The following is a 16,623-nucleotide window of genomic DNA, read 5'->3' as shown; positions in this document are numbered from 1 at the left end:
TATTTGTTTAGTGCAGTCTGTGCCTCGGTTCTTGAATTTCAGTTTTGCACTATATTCAGTGTTGCTCACCAGTGCTTTTTTTTTTTGGTCTTTACATCCCTATATAACATATCTTTCAGAAATTTACAGCAGTTTTCTCCTCTGTCTCATTGCTTTTTTCCCCCCTCTCTGACTCAGAGTCCTAGCAAGAGAGGGACTCTGCCTCACAGTCTCTCCAGGGTGAAGCTTCTTCACTGATACATACATTTGTTACTTTCTTAACAATAAAATACTTTGTATTTGACCTTTAGAGATCATCTAGTCCAACCGTCCTGCTCAAGCAGGGTCACCTAGGACCCTGTCCAGACAGTTTTCAAACATCTCCAAGGATGGAGACTCCACAACCTCTCTGGAGAACCTGTTCCAGTACTCAGTCACCCTCACAGTAAAGAAGTTCCTGTTCAGACAGAACTTTCCATGTTTCAGTTTCTGCCTGTTGCCTCTCATCCTGTCACTGCACCACTGAAGAGACTCTGGCCCCATCCTCTTTGCACCCTCCCTTTGGATATTTATGCACATAAGATCCCCCCTGCTCAGTCTTCTCTCTTCCAGGCTAAACAGTCCCAGCTCTCTCAGCTTTTCCTCATGTAAGAGACTAGTCCCTTACTCACCTTAGCAACCCTTTACTGGACTCCCTCCAGTAGCTCCATCTCTTATGCTGGGGAGCCCAGACCTGGACACAGTACTCCCGGTGTGACCTCACCAGGGCTCAGTAAAGGGGGAAGATCACTTCCCTTGGCAATGCTCTTCCCAATGGAGCCCAAAACACCACTGGCCTTCGTGGCCACAAGGGCACATTGCTGGCTCATAGTCAGCTTGTTGTCCACCAGCACACCCAGGTCCTCCTCTGCAGAGCTGCTTTCTAGCAGGTCAGCCCCCAACCTGTACTGGGGCATGGGGTTATTCCTCCCTAGGTGCAGGACTCTGCACTTCCCTTTGCTGAACTTCATGAGGTTCCTCTCTGCCCATCTCTCCAACCTGTCGAGGTCCCTCTGAATGGCAGCACAGACTTCTGGTGTATCAGCCACTCCTCCCAGTTTGTAACATCAGCAGACTTGCTGATGGTGCAATGTCCCTTCATCCAGGTCACTGAGGAGCAAGTTGAAAAGGATTGACCCTGGGGTACACCACTAGCTACTGGCCTCCAACTAGACTTTGCACCACTGATCACAACCCTCTGAGCGCTGCAATTCAGCCAGTTTTCAGTCCACCTCACTGTCTGCTCATCTAGCCCATACTTCATCAACTTGCCAATGTTATTCTGCCCCTTAATTCTTGCCCATGAGCTCTCAGTCAGCCCATCATCCACCCTTTGGCAGAGCTCCATGCATTCCCACATGAAGGGTGGCTTCCCCTCCTCACCTTCCTGGCCTGTATCCAGGCATTACAGCATTCCAGTCGTGCAACCTATCCCACCACAGCTCCATAATTGCAATGGGATCACAGCCCTGAAACTGCAAACAGGTCTCTAATTCCTCCTGTTTATTCCCCATGCTGCATGCATTTGCACAGAGGCACTTCAGAGAGGCATCTGAGTGCCAATTTCCCAGAAGGGATACAACAGGTTCCCCATAGTCTTGTAGGTATCTCCTTGCCTGCATGACAAGGCTCAAGATACCCCCACTGTTTCTTGATCATGCCTTGGCAGTCTCTCCACAACATCTCAGATCCAAGCCCCCAGCAAGCAGCAAACCTCTCTAGATGGTCAGCAGATGGGTGCCTCATCCCCTGCAGCAGGGAGTCACCCACTGCAGTCACTCACCACTTACTCTGGGTGCTCCTGTGTGGCTCAGGGTCCATCAGCCCAGCTGCTTCACTCAAAAAGCACACCCAGCTCCTCCTCAGCTTGGAGGGCAGGGAGCCTGTTCGGTAGCTGTAAGGCTTCAGGAGGAGCAGGAGCCTTCCTGCTGGTACGAGAGGCCTCCAGCTTCCAGCCTTCATCTTCCTCAGAGTTACCACTCACCATCCTGCAAGGCAGCACATCTCCTGCAGGAAAGCTGCCTGCCAGCCCCGGCACAGGCTGCATGCTCTGTGGGAAGCTCTGCCCAGGTCAAAGCCCCCCTCTGCAAAAACTGCTATACCTGTTGGGTGCCTCCAAGAGGTGTGCTCAGGGCCTGGCTCTTATATAGGTGTCTCCTGACACTGGCTAAAGGAGGGCTTGACCCTCCCTAACGGGGCTCAGCTGGAACAGCTCCGATGGAGCAACTTCCAGAGCTCAGCAGCAGCAGCTGGACCATGTTAGAGCTTCCCAGGAGCAGTGGAGGATCCTGACCCACCTCTCCTTACCTGTCTAGTCCCTCAGAGGGTCCCCAGAAATCCCCCACAAGCTCCAACAAGGTCCCCAGAAGATCAAGGAGGAGACCAGAAAGTGCTGCACAAACTGCTGCATCCGTCGGCTGTTGCTGCCGGCTGCGTTCCGGGAGCTGGAGGAAATCCCGGACACCTTTCCCAGCTACAGAGCGCAGCTTGCTCAGGCAGCTGTCTGCTCCCTCGCCACTTTAAGTCTAAAAGCAGTAACTTTTCCATACCTTTAATAATTGTTTAATTCTTTATATTGTTTTCAAAAAAACAAAAAACAAAAAAATCCTCTGGTTGATAAAGCAAAAAAGAGTCCCTCGGAAAATGGACTTGGAAATGGATTTTTGTCATGGACTTCAAGGGAGATGGGATCTAACAGCATAAACATCAGGAGACAGAAAAGTATTAGCACAGCCTGGTACGCAAAAAAGCACATGAAGGGTCCCACATGGTCAGAGCTGAGGGGGAATTTGTCTTTCATATTTCCTGCATTTTTATTTGTAAGCAAAAGTCGCATGTAGTTTGCGATACTAAACTTTGTAGATTTTTCTTATCAACTTGACAAGCACGTGTGACATTTAATAGAGGAAAGGGAAACTTAATGTCTAAGGTCCGGATGCGCGTAGGTGAACAGTAGGGAGAGGACAGAGAAAAGGAACATCTCATCACACCACGCGGTATCCGTATCCGAAACCTGTATCTTTCTGTGTGCGCGTTCAGGGCAGCACCAGGGCCTTTTAGGAACATGGTGTCCCTTGTTTACTGATCCCAATTTTTCTAGAGACCTATGTGAGGGTGTAACAGTGCTACAACCGTGATCTGACATAAGCCAACGCAGTCATTGCGAAACGGCGTTTGCAACACCAGAATACAGCATTAACTTTTACGAACGTGCTTCCCTAAGCAAAGCTATCCATTTAACTCGCCTGTAGGATCGAGGAAGCGGGAGCGAGGGGACAGGCACGAAGGAAGAGAACGTCTGAGTGTTTGCAGAATTTCCCCGCTAACTGCCTTATATACAGAAATCCATGTAAAACAGAGCTTTTATGAAATCAGGCTTCCACACATCTTTGACGAAAGCGTCTGGGTTGGGCAAATCCCTCTCGCAGGCCAGCGGTGAAACTCTCATTTTTTGGACGCCAGAGGGCGGCTCCGGGTCCCGCGGGTGGGCGCCGGCGAACCCCTCCGCGCCGGGCAGCTCTCCTAAGGGGAGCTAAAAGGTCCTGCTGGTTTATTCGTTTGACCCCTTGAGTATCAGGATAAGAAACGACTACGTGTTTCTAGCCTGACCATTTTGCATTAGAGAAATGTGAGAAGTTGGATTATTATATTAGTTGTAGATCAAGACATGCTTTTTCTTCCCAAATTTCATACTGATGAACTTCTCTTTGACTGTGTCTTCATCGGTGGAAAGAGGGGAGTGATTTTTTTCTGTAACCTGTACTATCAACCTAGTGAAAATCAGGGCAAACTTTTTTTTTCTTAACCTACAATAGCTGTGCTGACCTTAAAAGAGCCCAACTTGCTTTTTTGAAAATTGCAACTCTTTATCATACAAATTAAATGCCTGCCTGCATTTTAAATGAAGCTGTGCCTCCAGTCTTAAAACTGTCATTAGTTTTTCCTCTGCGCTGGACTGGGCAGAATAAAATTACTTCAAACCTGCTGAAGTTAATACTGCTTTTCTGCTCCTCTGAATCCGAGCACCAACAAGTTTTCTGTAATGAAAGGATGCAATAGAGGAATTAGCAATATCATGTTGTCCAGGACTGCAGTGCCCTTGACTACTATTTTTAGTTAAAGCCCAGAGGAAGTTGTCGGGGACTTGCATTATACTTTAAGAGTTCACTCCTAGTTCCTGTGTGTGATTAACACCGACCAAACTAGGGAAACGGACCTCTCGTTTCTCCACCTCTTTGCTGCAAGATGGGGGTAAGAAAGAGGGTAACTTGCCTAGTTCACAGCCATAGTAAGATTTAATTATTTCTGTAAACTACTGTGTAATACTAGGTATTAATTGCCTAGTTTTTTTCATAATTAATTTGTCAGCATAGACATGGGGCTGTATATACAATCTGGCCTGAAGGAAGTGTCCGGCAGTTCTGCACAGCCAAACAGAAAGAGGAAAAACCCAAACCCTGAGAGATACCGTACGCGGGCGGCCGAACCGATGCCTTCCCGCAGTGCCAGCGCTGAATCACTCCGGCTCTGTTGTTTAGGAACAGGGTGAGGCACAACGTGTCTGCTCACGTGCCAAAGTCCTCGCATGGCATCGCGGAGAGTTTTCTCTGCAGCGTTTGACTGCTCGAATATGCTTCACACCGTATATATGAAATCATGCATTATTTTAGGTTGTACTATTTTTATTAGTTGGAGGAAAGCGACTGTGGTTAAAAAAAAAAAAAAACGGGTTCTTTCTGGGCATCTAATTCCCTCAAACTGGTTTCCTCAGCAGCTCAAGGCTTATCTTAATAGACTGTGACATTTTCTTGATCACATTTCTTGATTCAGAGACTTTCAGGCCACAAGCTCTAGGCATTTTATTATACAGATTAAAGCCCTTGTGCTATCGGCGCCTTTGACTTGCGCAGGACACGTGGCACAGAGCGGCTGTGCATTCACACTGTGTTTGCACTCCTGGTAAGTAAACATATCGATTTTTTGATTCCCTCCCTCTTTTCAGCAGGCTCAGAGTCAAGCGCGACTCGACAAAGGCGTCCTGAGCCGGGCGCAAGGGAGCAAGGAAAGGAAAAGGGCCCACGAAGGGCTTCGAAACAGGAAAGCCCCATTTCTGTGCTGCGACAGGTCGTTTCATAGCAAGCAGTCAGAAATGTATACTGGGGTCACGACCGCCCCTTTTAGCCACGAGCGATGTTTTTGTTATTTATTTATTATGCATTTATTAGTAGACAAGCAAAACCCAGGCCGTGGGAAGCCGTGGTGCAGTCTCACTTTTTGAATCAGCTGAGAGAAACGTGTGTTTTGAAACAGTGAAAGCTCGCAGATTATCCGGGCAAACGGGGGTCCCTTCGCCCTCGGGAAGCACCGACCCATCGTGCCTCCGCTCCCGGACGCCCGCGTCCCTGCTGCGAGTGCGGCCACGGCCCGCGGCACCGGAGACGGGCGGCAGCGGCGGGACGCGCGGCCCCGGGTGAGCGGATGCTGCGCGGGGCGGCAGGGCCGGATTGCAGCGATCCGCGCGGGCGGATAAACGCGTCGGGAGCGAGGCCTTCGGCAGCGCGGCGCACAGGCAGCCGGCGAAGGGCGAAGGGCCGGGCGGCGAGCCGGGCCGCTCGGGGCGTCAGCACCCAGCTATGCAGGAGAACAGGATGCCGGCGACGGAGTCTCCGGCGAAACGGGTGGAGCGGACCCCAGCCGGAGCCAGGAAGTGAGCGCGATGGGTGGTGCCGGCCGGGAGCCGGCCGCCCCGCGGCGTCTGGGCGCGTTGGGCTCTGCCCGGCCCCGGTGCGCCCCGGCGGCTGCCGACACCGGGGGGCTGCGCGGCGGCGGCGGCGGCGGCTGGGGGCACGGAGCGGCGCGGGGGCGCGGAGAGGGGCGGCTCGCTCCCCGGCGCCCGGCGCTTATCTCCCGGCCGCCGAGTTAATGTGTAACCGGCGGAGCAGGGCGGCGCTGCGAGAGGCACGGCCGGCACGGGGGTTCGGCCGCCGCAGAACGACGGGCGACTGGGTAAAATAACTCTCTCTCTCTCTATATATATATATATATATACATCTATTCCTTCTTGTCTTTTTCTCCCCGTCCGTGCGCTGCGGAGACGGGGCGCAGCCTCTCCGGAGGCGACGGCGGGGTTTTGCCCCGGGACGAGACAGTGCCGTGGAAGCGTTGCTCCTAGGCGGCCGGGAAGCGGCGGAGGGAGGAACGGGGTTCGGACGGAAACGCAGGTTTCTACAGCAAAATTAGCGCAGGGAACTTACCTGCAGAATCGAGTTCTGTGCTGAAGTAGGAGGAACTACTTATCCGCTGTCGCCGCCGCCTTTCCCCCGGAGGTGGGATCCGTCCCCGGCAGCTGCAGAGCCGAAGCGCGGTGCCTTCGCCCGCGAGCGAACCGTGTTTTTCTCCGGGGCCGTTTTCTCGGTAGAGCCCTTTGCACGCACCTGCAGGGCTGAGGGGTTGCAACGGCACCGCCTTCGACAGAAAAAATGCCGAATTTCTTTAACGTTGCTAGAACAGCTCTGGTAAAATACTTGTATTAATGCTACGCTTAAAAAGAGTATCCTCTTGACACAGAGCAACTAACGTTAATTTGGGGGGGGGGGGGGGGAACACGTACCACTGAGACGCAGCTTTTCGAGTATTACGTCTTTCAATTAAAATGCTTAGTCATGTTTTTAGTTTGCGGCTTAACCGTCGCGTTATTTTGCAAATGAAACGAAGGAATCGTAAAACCCTTCTGAACCCTCAAAACAAGGATTTTTCAGCACTGATTTCCCCTTTCCCTTTCTTGGGTGGGACGAATGTGTTAGAAGCATAATCTTGTCAAATAATAGGAAACTGGTGCACGGGAGACTATGTTTTCGTTTCTGTCTATCCCCTTTCCTTTTTTTGCCTAGTTTTGTAATGAACTTTGCCTCGTGTGCGCGTCCGGGTTTGCAGGATCTCTTCTCCCCTCGGGCTTGTTCCGGCAGGGCGGGAGCGGGACGACGGTGTTATATCACCGCAAATTCTTGGCAGCCGCTTTGCGCCTCGGCGGGCAGCGTTCGAAGGAGCAGCCGGGGCCTCGCGGCAGGCGAGCGCGTCCCGTTCCCCCCGGGCTGGCAGGGGCGAGCGTCGAGCCCCGGCGAGGCTTTCGCTTCCCCGCGGCTGCTCCGCTCTCGCCGGTCCGGGCGGAAGGGAGGGGAGCGGCGAGGAAGGTTGCAGCAATCCTGTGGGTCTCGATGGAGCAGCTGTGGGGCGGCTGCTGCTGCTGCTGCTGCTGCTGCTGCTGCTGCTGCTTGGAGGCAGCTTCCCGTTTCGCACGGCGGATACGCGGGCACGCAGCACAGCGCTCCGGCTTGCAGCAGCCTCAGCTCCCCGGGCTCAGGTTTCGCCCTTTCGCCTCGTAAAAACTCCGGCCGCAAAGTTACCTGAATTCAAAGACCCGAGAGCATTGCTGTTTCAGGAATGCCGCTTGCTCAAATGTGATTTAAGTAGAAAATAAATAACGCAAAACTGAGCCTGAAATGTTAAACTCCTTACGAGCGGAGGGCCGGGCTCCTTCGAGGAGCGGGTGCTGAAATCTGATTTTCGTGGCCTGTCCCGCTTACAAAGGCGTCCTTTCAGGGTCTGCCCCCCCCCTTACCGAGCCACCAGTTTTGTTCACTTATCGCTAGATCTAGTTCCCTGATCCTGCTACCAAAAAAAGAAAAAGGCACCGCGGTGTCACTGGGCGCCGTGGTTGGGTTGCAGCACACAGAGCTCCCGTGTCCTCTGCCCGCCAGGCGCCGCCGCCTGCTCCCGCGCTGCCTTCGCTCTCCCGTCTTCTTAGGTGTTCGCCTCTCCCGAAGGATGAGCGCTGTGCACGGAGAGCACACACGACTGGCGGGGTCGGTAAATTTTGGGGGGGTTAATATGCTACATCTGTAGGTAATTGTGCCTTTTGCGGGCTGCTAGACCTTTACCCCGCGGCGGCGGTGGCGGCGCAAACTGCCTTGCGAGCGTTTTCCCGATGCTCAAGTGCTCCGAGGTTTCCACGGATCCGCCTCTAGGAAACTCCCACCGTTGGAAATCCTGATGTTGTTTAAAAGCTAACGACCAGCTGGTGTTCGGAAGCTTTAGCGCGCTTAAGCCGTGTGATCAGCAGCAGCGGCCGCGGTCGAGCCGAGGCCCCGCGAGCCAACGCCGGGACCGAGCCCGTGGGACCTCGCTGAGCCGGGCAGGTGGAGGCTGCAGGCCGTGTCGGGGCAGCGGGCACGTCCCCGCGGGGGCTTGTACCGTCTTCCCTAACTCGGTAACCACCTTATCCAACCTGGGAGGCGATTAGGAAACCACCCCGACGAGACGTCTGCAGGCAGACGGTCTAGAGCGCGCTCTCTTCCTAATTCTTTGGGGGAAAAAACTTCAGTCCAAAGGATGCTTAAAACAAAAAAGCCCCAGCTGACCCCTTGTCCTCCTCCGAAAGAGCAGCCAAGGAAGCAGCTCGTTCGAGCCTCGCAGCTTTGCAGCCCTCCCGCCGGCCGCCTGCCTGGCCTCCGGGGGCGGCTCTCAGCTTAACGCCTCTCCTTTCTTCTGCTTCAGCTGGGATCTTCCACACTGGGCGCTGGAAGCTATGGCCGCAGCAGCCGGCGATGTGCCTAAAAAGGGACTGTGGCTGGGCATGGCTAGCTGCAATTCTGGCAGCTGCGACAGCATGGCCAGCACGACCTCGAATCGCTCCGAGCGCGTAAGTAACCCTCGCTCGCGCCCGGCCCCGGCGGGGGACGGAGCTTTTGAGGAAGGCTGCTAGGGCAGCAGCGCTCGTCCGCCGAAAAGCGCGCTGGGCAGGCGCTGGGGCAGCGGCCCGGGGAGCCCGCGTGAGGCTGCGCCGCGCTGAACGCCGTGCGGTCGCTGTCCCCAAGGGCCGGCGGGCTCGCGGTTCTGCCCCGCGTCTGTGGGCGAGGAAGCAGCGAGGTCTCCTTGGGGAAACGCTCCCGCGCTGCGGGAGCCCGGCTGCCCCGAGCTGTCTTAAGACGCGGGAGCAGATAGTCCGGGCACGGGGCAGGAGGAGCTGCAGTTCCCCTGCGAGGGATCCGGCTCGCTGGATAACTGGGTCAGACTGGCTCCGGCAAGGGTGGCTTCACCCGAAAAGGACATTGAGCCACACTCCTCCCTGGCTGACAAGAGATTAATTTAGTTGCTAAGGCAGAGATTAATTTGGGCCATGGGTGTAGGTGCATATTTTTTCACTATCTGCCCATTAAAACTTGTTTGTCTCCGAACACTGATTTCAAGATTGACGGACTAATTACATCCTGTCTGACCTGGAGCGTAATTGGTATCTGCTAGTGCAACGCTCAGTCCTGAACAGGTTTTCTATTTGATGTATCGCAAACCGGAAACAAACCCCTATGAACATTATGAGGGATGGACAAACTGGCTGCAATATTGCACCGTACAAGATCCAGATAGACGTCTCTCTGCAAAACAACAACACCCGCGACAATTTCTCCCCCATGCTCGTTGATCTGATGCACACTCCATCCTTTCCTTGCTGTACTCCTTTAAAACCGGGGGTATCTCAAAGAGCCAGGAGAGGGACCACCGCCCACAGACAAAGCTGCAGTATTTGGGATGTTTAGACAAGCTTCTGTAGTCCAGCATAGCTGCTCAGTACGGATGGCTATACCCATAGACCATCGATGTCATTAGTCTGCTCATATTTCAAAGTGAAGAACTAAAAAGTGAAGGCCAAGCTTTCAAGTTAAGAATAACCTGTTGTCTGATGCTCATCGTAGGGTAATATAAAAATGTCCCTAAGTTTGATTTTTTAGAGGCAGCTGTCTATAGCCATATACTACAGCTATAGCTGTAAGTACCGGTTCTTGAGCAGTCGGCGGCTATGTGCCGGGGTGAGGGGCTGTGTCGCAGGTCTCCCCTGAATTGCCAGGGCTGCCAATACCAAGACGCCTGCGTCTCCTGTCCTCACTGCTATTTCTTGCTCTTTTTCAGAGCGATAACAGTTACGACTACTTATCTGTGGAAGAGAAAGAGTGTCTGATGTTCTTAGAAGAAACCATCGGCTCCCTGGACGCAGAAGCAGACAGCGGGGTCTCTACGGATGAGACCGACTCTGCGGAGCCTGCCAAGCTGCCGGGGACGTGGCCCAAGAGAGACTCCAGTCCCCGGGGTAAGCTGGGCCCCGGCGCGGCAGGGAAGGATCGCTGCCCCCGGTTCCTTCGCGTGCTAAGCTCAAGCCCCTTCGCTTTTCTCTCTCCGCCAGCGAGCGGGGTCTGCGGGCAGCGAGGCGCGCGGGGCACAAATGCCTTTTTCCAGCCCTTCCTGCAGGCAGCGGCTGCCGGCAGCCGTCTCGCAGGGTAACCGGAGCCGCAGGGCAGCGCCTGGGCTCGTGCTCCGAGCGGCGCAGACCTACGCAGCCGAACCGGGCTCCCCTTCAGCACGCACGTGTCAGTGCAAAGCGTCTGGCTTAGCAGCGAGAGCACGGTAGCTGGGGGCAGGGGGCTCGGCTCCCTGGGCGCGGGGATTTTGCCACGGCTGCGCTGGCTTAACCGGGCACGAAACGGGGTGTTTGGTCAACAGCGAGACACGCTGTACCCGTACGGAGAAGGGCGCGTGACTTCACGGATTTCTCTTTGCCTAGATTTGGAAAACGGGGAGCAAAGCATAGGTCAGCAGCGCGCAACACAACAAAAAAGCGAACAAAAAGCCAGCGCCTTCTCCAGCTCCGCTCCAGCAGCGGCTCCAAGTCCGGGCTACTACAGCCTTCCAAGGAATATCGCTGCAGCGAGCGCACCGAGAGCAAATGGCACTTCCGACAGCAAAGCCGCTGCCCGCGCCACGGGGGACCCGGCGCCAGCGGAGAGACCTCCGCGGGAGATGGCCGAGGAGGAAAGGCTGGATCGCGCCAGCGCGAGAGCCCCGGCCAAGCCGCCCGGCTCCATGACTATCCCACCGCCCGAAGCTTCCCGGGACGCGCAGGCGGCACGCGGGGGGCTGACGCTCAGCGAGGGCTTGGACGCCGGCGGGGAGCCGGTGGCACGGGACACCGGCATGGAGAGGGAGAGCGCGGCTGCCGCTCGAGGTCAGCCGGAGAAACCGGCGTCTGAAGAGGACTCGGACGCCAAGCGCGGGCCCCCGACCGCCCCCAAGCCGAGGAAGCTGCCGCCGAATATTATCCTGAAAACCAGCAGGAACAGCCCGGTGCCGCTCGGCGCGGAGCCCGGCCACGGGGCAAAATCGCCGCCTCCGGCGCCCGCTGGCTGTGCCGCCACGGATAGGGCGAACACAGGGCACCGGGACCCCAAGGAGAGGGAGCGAGCCCGGCGGGAGGCGCTGGAGAAGCTGGGGCTCCCGCGGGATAAGAGGGAGCCCGACACCCCCTCCAAAGCCGCTGCTCGGCCCGAACCCGAAGAGGCGCCCAGGGCCGGGCTCAGGGCCACGGGGCGCGGGGCACTCGCCGGCTCTCCGGAGAGGGCGGCTCCGGGCGCCAGGCACGTCGGCTTCAAGTCCAACACGCTGGAGCGCTCCGGCGTGGGGCTCGGCAGCTACATGGCCGGCAAGGAGCAGGGCGCGAAGAGCAGCGGCTCGCTCGGCAAGATGTCCTTCATGGAGAGGATCACCCCGAGCTTCCTCCGGAGCGGCCGCCCCCGCCCGGCCTCCCTGGGGACGCGGAAGGACTTTGCCGGCCTGGCGGAGCAGGGCGGCGCGCGGCGGCCCCAGGCGCTGCCCGGACCCTCCAGGGCCGCCCGCTCCTCCTGCGTCAGCGTGAAGATCTCCCCCAGGGGCGCCCCCGAGGAGCACCGCCGGGAAGCCCTCCGGAAGCTCGGCTTGCTGAAGGACTAGCCGCTCCCGCCGGGATCCCTGCTCCCAGCATCCCGGGGGGGCTAATGCCGCTGCCGGAGGCGCCCGGAGCTTCGTGCCGAATAAAGCCGCCCCCGCCTGCGCGTCTCGCTTTGCGCGCCGCACGCCTGCGCGAGTTAGAGGGAGCGCGGGGCGGCCGCCCGCTCCTGCCCGGCCTGCAGCGCCGTCGGGGACGGCCGCAGCGGGAAGCGATGGATCTGGGCCCGGCCTTGCTTTGCAGACGGTCGCCTACGGCTAAAGCCTCTCTGCAGCCCACGACTCTCTGCAGGACTCCGCCGTGCACCCCGCCACCCCGCGGCGGGTTTTTCTGGTTACTTGCCCCAAAATCGCCGTGCGTTCGCCCGCACCCCCGAAGCCCGGCAGTGCCGCAGGCTCGCGGCAGCGCTGCCCCCAGCCCCCGGCCTCCCGCCGCCCCAGCCGGCCCCAAAACCCGACTTAAAGATAAGCGAGACACACGGACTTTGGTGTTCCTTGTGAAACGACAGCTAAGAAGCGGCGGATCGCGTTACGTGGCAGGATCCGAATCGCTGCCCGAAGCGGGGAGAGGTGGAAATGCGAGGCGATGCGAACTGCTCCGTTCCCTTCCAAACTCTCCTCCGGTCCGTTTAATACCCGGCTGATGCTGTCAAATTTTCTGCTGTGCACTTTTTACAGTGAAGGTGTGGTTTATTTCTGTAATAAACTTTTATATGATGAGAAAATGACCGTCTAGCACAGCTCGAGCCTTGCGTTGCAGTCAAAGGTCCGGTAAGGTTAAGCAAACGAGCTTTAATCCAAAACACATCCTCGACCTGGGAGCACCGGTGACCCGGCAGCACCGTCGGACGCGTGGGCACAAGCCTCCGGGGGGATCCCGCCGCCCCGCGGACCCGCAGCAACCGCGCGAGTCCGGCGCTGCCTCGCTGCTTTGCTCACCACGAAACCCTTCGTGCAGCCCTGCCTTCCCGTGCCCGACACGGAGAAAGAGCCCCCGGCAGACAGAGCCAGCGCCTTCGCTCCCGGCAGCGCGGGTTTCCTTAGAGAGAGGGGCTGACCCGTGGAGGGAATTGCACTGAGCAATTTGCTAACGTTAATTAGCCGCTCGCAGCATTAAGATAAAGTCGCGCGCGGTCGCGTTGGCAGCTGACCTTGCAGGAGTCGGTTTTCAAAGGCAGCGCTGCTGCGAGTGCTCGTGCTCGGCAGCCTCGCGCTAACAAACCGCGGGGCCAGGCTTCTCCTCCCTCCCCGGGGGCACGGGCAGAGCCGGGGGGCTGGGGCACAGGCGGGAGAGCGACACGCTCCCGGGCGCCGGCGCGAGGCACCGGGCCGCTCCGGCCGAACCCCGGGGTGGGGACCGGGGTCTCGCCCCGCCGCCTGCCGTGCAAAGGGCTCCTGCTCCGGCCGGGCGACGCCGCGCTCCGCGCCAGCGCACTGCAAAGCCACGAGCCTCTCGGCGGGTCCGACGAGCACGGCGAGAGGGTGTCGAGTCAGTGCCACTGCCCGCCCCGGGAACGCTGGCGGCGCAGCGGTGGGTGATTCAGCCCAGGTCACCCCAAGGGCCAGCGCCGCCCCGAGCCCGCGCGCCTCCGGCGGCCCCCACTTCCACGGGGGCTTCGCTCCGACCAGACCAAAACAGGAAAGCCCTGGCCATCTGCAGTCATTAGAGACCCCCCACCCAAAAAAAGTGCAGTCGACTAAAGTATGGGAGCGACGTTCCCATGAAGCCAGTGTCCTCCCAAGCCCCTTCAGCCAGGACCGGCTCCTGCTGTGCAGAGCAGGCGCTTTGGATCTCACGCCCTGCAAAAAGCATCACCACCGAGCAGGCGTTTTCAGGCAAATCTTTTGCGAGTTCTGCTAAGATCAACATCAGGAATGTCCCAGGTGTCATTGCACACCCTGCCCACGCACAGGGCCACCCAGGGCAGGATTTGACAAAAACACACTGGGCGTTTCTCTCCAGTACCTTTTCTCTTGCTATTTATTCTGGAATTTACCCCCCCCCCCAAACCCTGGACACTCTGGATTTCTCTTTAGCTTGAGGTTCGGTACTGGAGAACCAGCAACCTGCACACAGCCAGATAGCAAAGATAAGCTCCACTGGGTGCATTCAGTGCTTTACTGCAAACTCCTGCTGTGTTCAAAAGTCCATTTATTTTTCTCCGGTTTTGGCTTGCTTTGTTTTACGAGCTGGTGATGCAAATTTGCCCGATCTCTCAAAACCAGCTTGGCTCCGCGCTCCTCGTTCCTGCCCCAGGACCCCTGTCGGAACCGTGCCGCGGCAGCGGGTGCAGCTTCAGCGCTCGAGCTGGCCGAATCTCCCTGGGCAGGACAGAGCGTGCAAATATGCTTTTACTTCGGCGGTATTTCAGCTGCCCTGTGTTTTCAAACGCCCTTTAACTTTCAAGTTCACTAAGAGGCAGAACGGGTCATTGCTGTTCTTTGCACAGGAGTTTTATGCAAAGTGATAACGTATCTGCCTCGTTTCCCAAGAACACTGCTCCGGCTAGAATTTAATCATTAACTCTTATGGGCACTGCAGAACCGGTGCGGGCTGCTACGATTTATTAATAGCAGCTAAGACGGGAGAGGAGACGTGTCGAGCTGCTGACAGCAGCCCTGACGAGGGCGTATCGGGCTCGGAGACCCCGCGCAGTGTCCGGCAGTGCTTCCGGGGGGCTGCTGCGCGGGGTTTTTACACTCATCACAGGGAAAATTCACTTGTCAGCATGTGCTCGTTACAGGAAGGAAGGCAATTTCCTTAACAAGCGTAGCTCGGAAGAACAAGTTCTGTTACTTGCCTGAAAGTTAACTCTTCTCCAGCAAAAGGAGAAGCTGCGAGGCTGTGGCGAGCAGCGAGCGTTTCCCCCCCAACCCGCCGCTTGCACGTGCTGCCGCTCTGCACCGGGCCTCGGCCGCGCTGCAAAGCAAGCCGAGAAAGCGCCCTCGCTGCCTCCAGCGCTGCCGCGCCACCTCAGTTTGGCCACCGCTTTATTTAAGGGAAGAGGGGAGAGGAATGACCCAAATTGCAAGTGTTGGCTTGGGGCGCCCGGGGAGGGACCTTGTGCCCAGAGCAAGGACGAGCGAGGAGCAGCTCCGGCTGCTGCCCTGCGGCAGCACCGCCGTCAAGGCAATCCGCCTCCCCCCAGATACCTCGCCGATGCCGGAGCCGTCCCCGCAGCGCCGCCCGCGATCCCTCGGCGCGGAGAGGCCGGCGCTCGCAAGAGCGTGCCCACGCGCACGCACACATGCGGCGCCAGGAGCCAAACCGCAGCTCCAAGCGCGCTCAGCCTCCGGGCTCGGCGCTCAGCTATGGTTTTGCTTCCTTCATTTTGCTGCAGGGAATTTGCGTATCGAAACTCCTTCTTCCTCCCCCCGAGATCGCCCGTTTCTCCAGTTCTCCAGCAATTCTGCCCCTTCCTGCCCGCGCTCGCGGCAGTCCCCTGGGTACCCCGGCCCGGCGGCACTGAGGGAGCGCTGGCCCTTCCTGCAGCCGCGCGCTTCCCTCCCTCGCAGCTGCATTCACTATTTTTTGCCAGGTGGCTACAGACCGAGGGCGGCACGAGGGCCCCGCTGGTGGCACCACCGGGCACCGGGGCGAGCAGCCCCTAGGGGAAACTCTGCTCCCCCGTGCAGGGCCAGAGACACGGCGGGTGCAATGGCAGTGCGGCGCTGCTGCCTCCGCTATAAGGACAATTTTACCATTTGCAGAACAAAGAAATCCAGCATTTGGTTTCTTTTAAAATAGACGACTGTGACCAGCTGGGGGCTGCTTGCATGCTGGCCAGGACGGGAGGACCTGCCGCTGCCCACTTCCCTCGAGACACAGTGGTCAAGTTTTAAAAGTCTTTGCAGCTGCCGAAGCCCCGGGCTGACGCGGTGCCGGAGCACCGCAGGCTCCGAAGCCTGCTGTGGCTTTTGCCCGGCGCCAATGCAGGCCACGCTCCTCGGCGCGGCGGGTTATATACCTGCCGCACGTCACCAGCCCGTCCTGCCCTTCCTTGGGCAAACAAACCCTGCTCCTTCGAACAGCGAAGGAAACGCGGGGCCAGAGCCGGGTCCCACCCTGCAGCCGCAGAGGTGTGGAGCCCGCGACCAGATAAAAGACAGCAAAACCACCCTCCGGCACAGCTGCGCGCCCGGCGGCTGCCCGGTGTCTCCCCGACGGCAGTTCAGCGAGGAAAATAAAGAAAAACAAACGCGCCTGCTACCGCTACGCTTAAATCTCCGGGGCAGAGGCTGCAGCCGCAATCCTGCAGCGCTGGGGTCGGGGCCCCGGCGGCGAGCGGCCTCTTTCCCCGTGCTTAAAACGGAGATGAAAACGGCCCGGACGGCGGAGGCGGCTGGAGAAGCAGCGCGACGCGCAGGGCACAAGGCGACCGGGGCTGCGGCACCTTCTGCCGCCCAGGGCAGCGCCGGCGCCGCGGAGCTGCGGGACACGGGCGCAGCCGCGGAGGGAGGCGGCGGCCGGCGCGGCGCCGTCGGGGGGGGCGCGGGGCCGTCGGGGGGGGGGGCGCGGCGCCGCTCGGGACCCCCCTGAAACGCCGCTCGTTTCCGCGGCCGAGCGAGCGGGAGCCGCCGGCGAGAGCCAGGAGGGGCCCGGGCAGCGTCCCGCCGCAGCGCGTCTTTGCACCGCCAATTTTACGTGCTGCCCCCCCCCCCCCCGGGGCCTCCCCTGCCGCCGCCTCCCGGCTGCTCCTGCCGCCCCCGGGGGGGGGGGAAGGCGACACCCCCCACCACCGCCTCGGCTGCGGCCCCCCCCCAAGCTCCGCAGCGGGGGCGAAACCCCGCCGGCGG

The 16,623-nt window shown here is 58.4% G+C and overlaps 1 protein-coding gene across 1 annotated transcript; it reads left to right on the top strand.

Moving 5' to 3' along the window:
• Nucleotides 1-5,846: 5,846 nt before the first annotated feature.
• C25H1orf116 (chromosome 25 C1orf116 homolog) lies at nucleotides 5,847-12,901 on the top strand. Its single transcript, XM_067310675.1, has 4 exons — nucleotides 5,847-6,024; nucleotides 8,572-8,716; nucleotides 9,982-10,159; nucleotides 10,631-12,901. Exons 2-4 carry the CDS (start codon nucleotides 8,603-8,605, stop codon nucleotides 11,830-11,832), a joined length of 1,494 nt encoding a protein of 497 aa, XP_067166776.1. The 5' UTR covers nucleotides 5,847-6,024; nucleotides 8,572-8,602; the 3' UTR covers nucleotides 11,833-12,901.
• Nucleotides 12,902-16,623: the final 3,722 nt, after the last annotated feature.

The sequence above is a fragment of the Apteryx mantelli genome, chromosome 25, assembly GCF_036417845.1.
Source record: "Apteryx mantelli isolate bAptMan1 chromosome 25, bAptMan1.hap1, whole genome shotgun sequence".
NCBI lineage: Eukaryota > Metazoa > Chordata > Aves > Apterygiformes > Apterygidae > Apteryx > Apteryx mantelli.
This window is presented reverse-complemented; position numbering and strand designations above follow the sequence as displayed.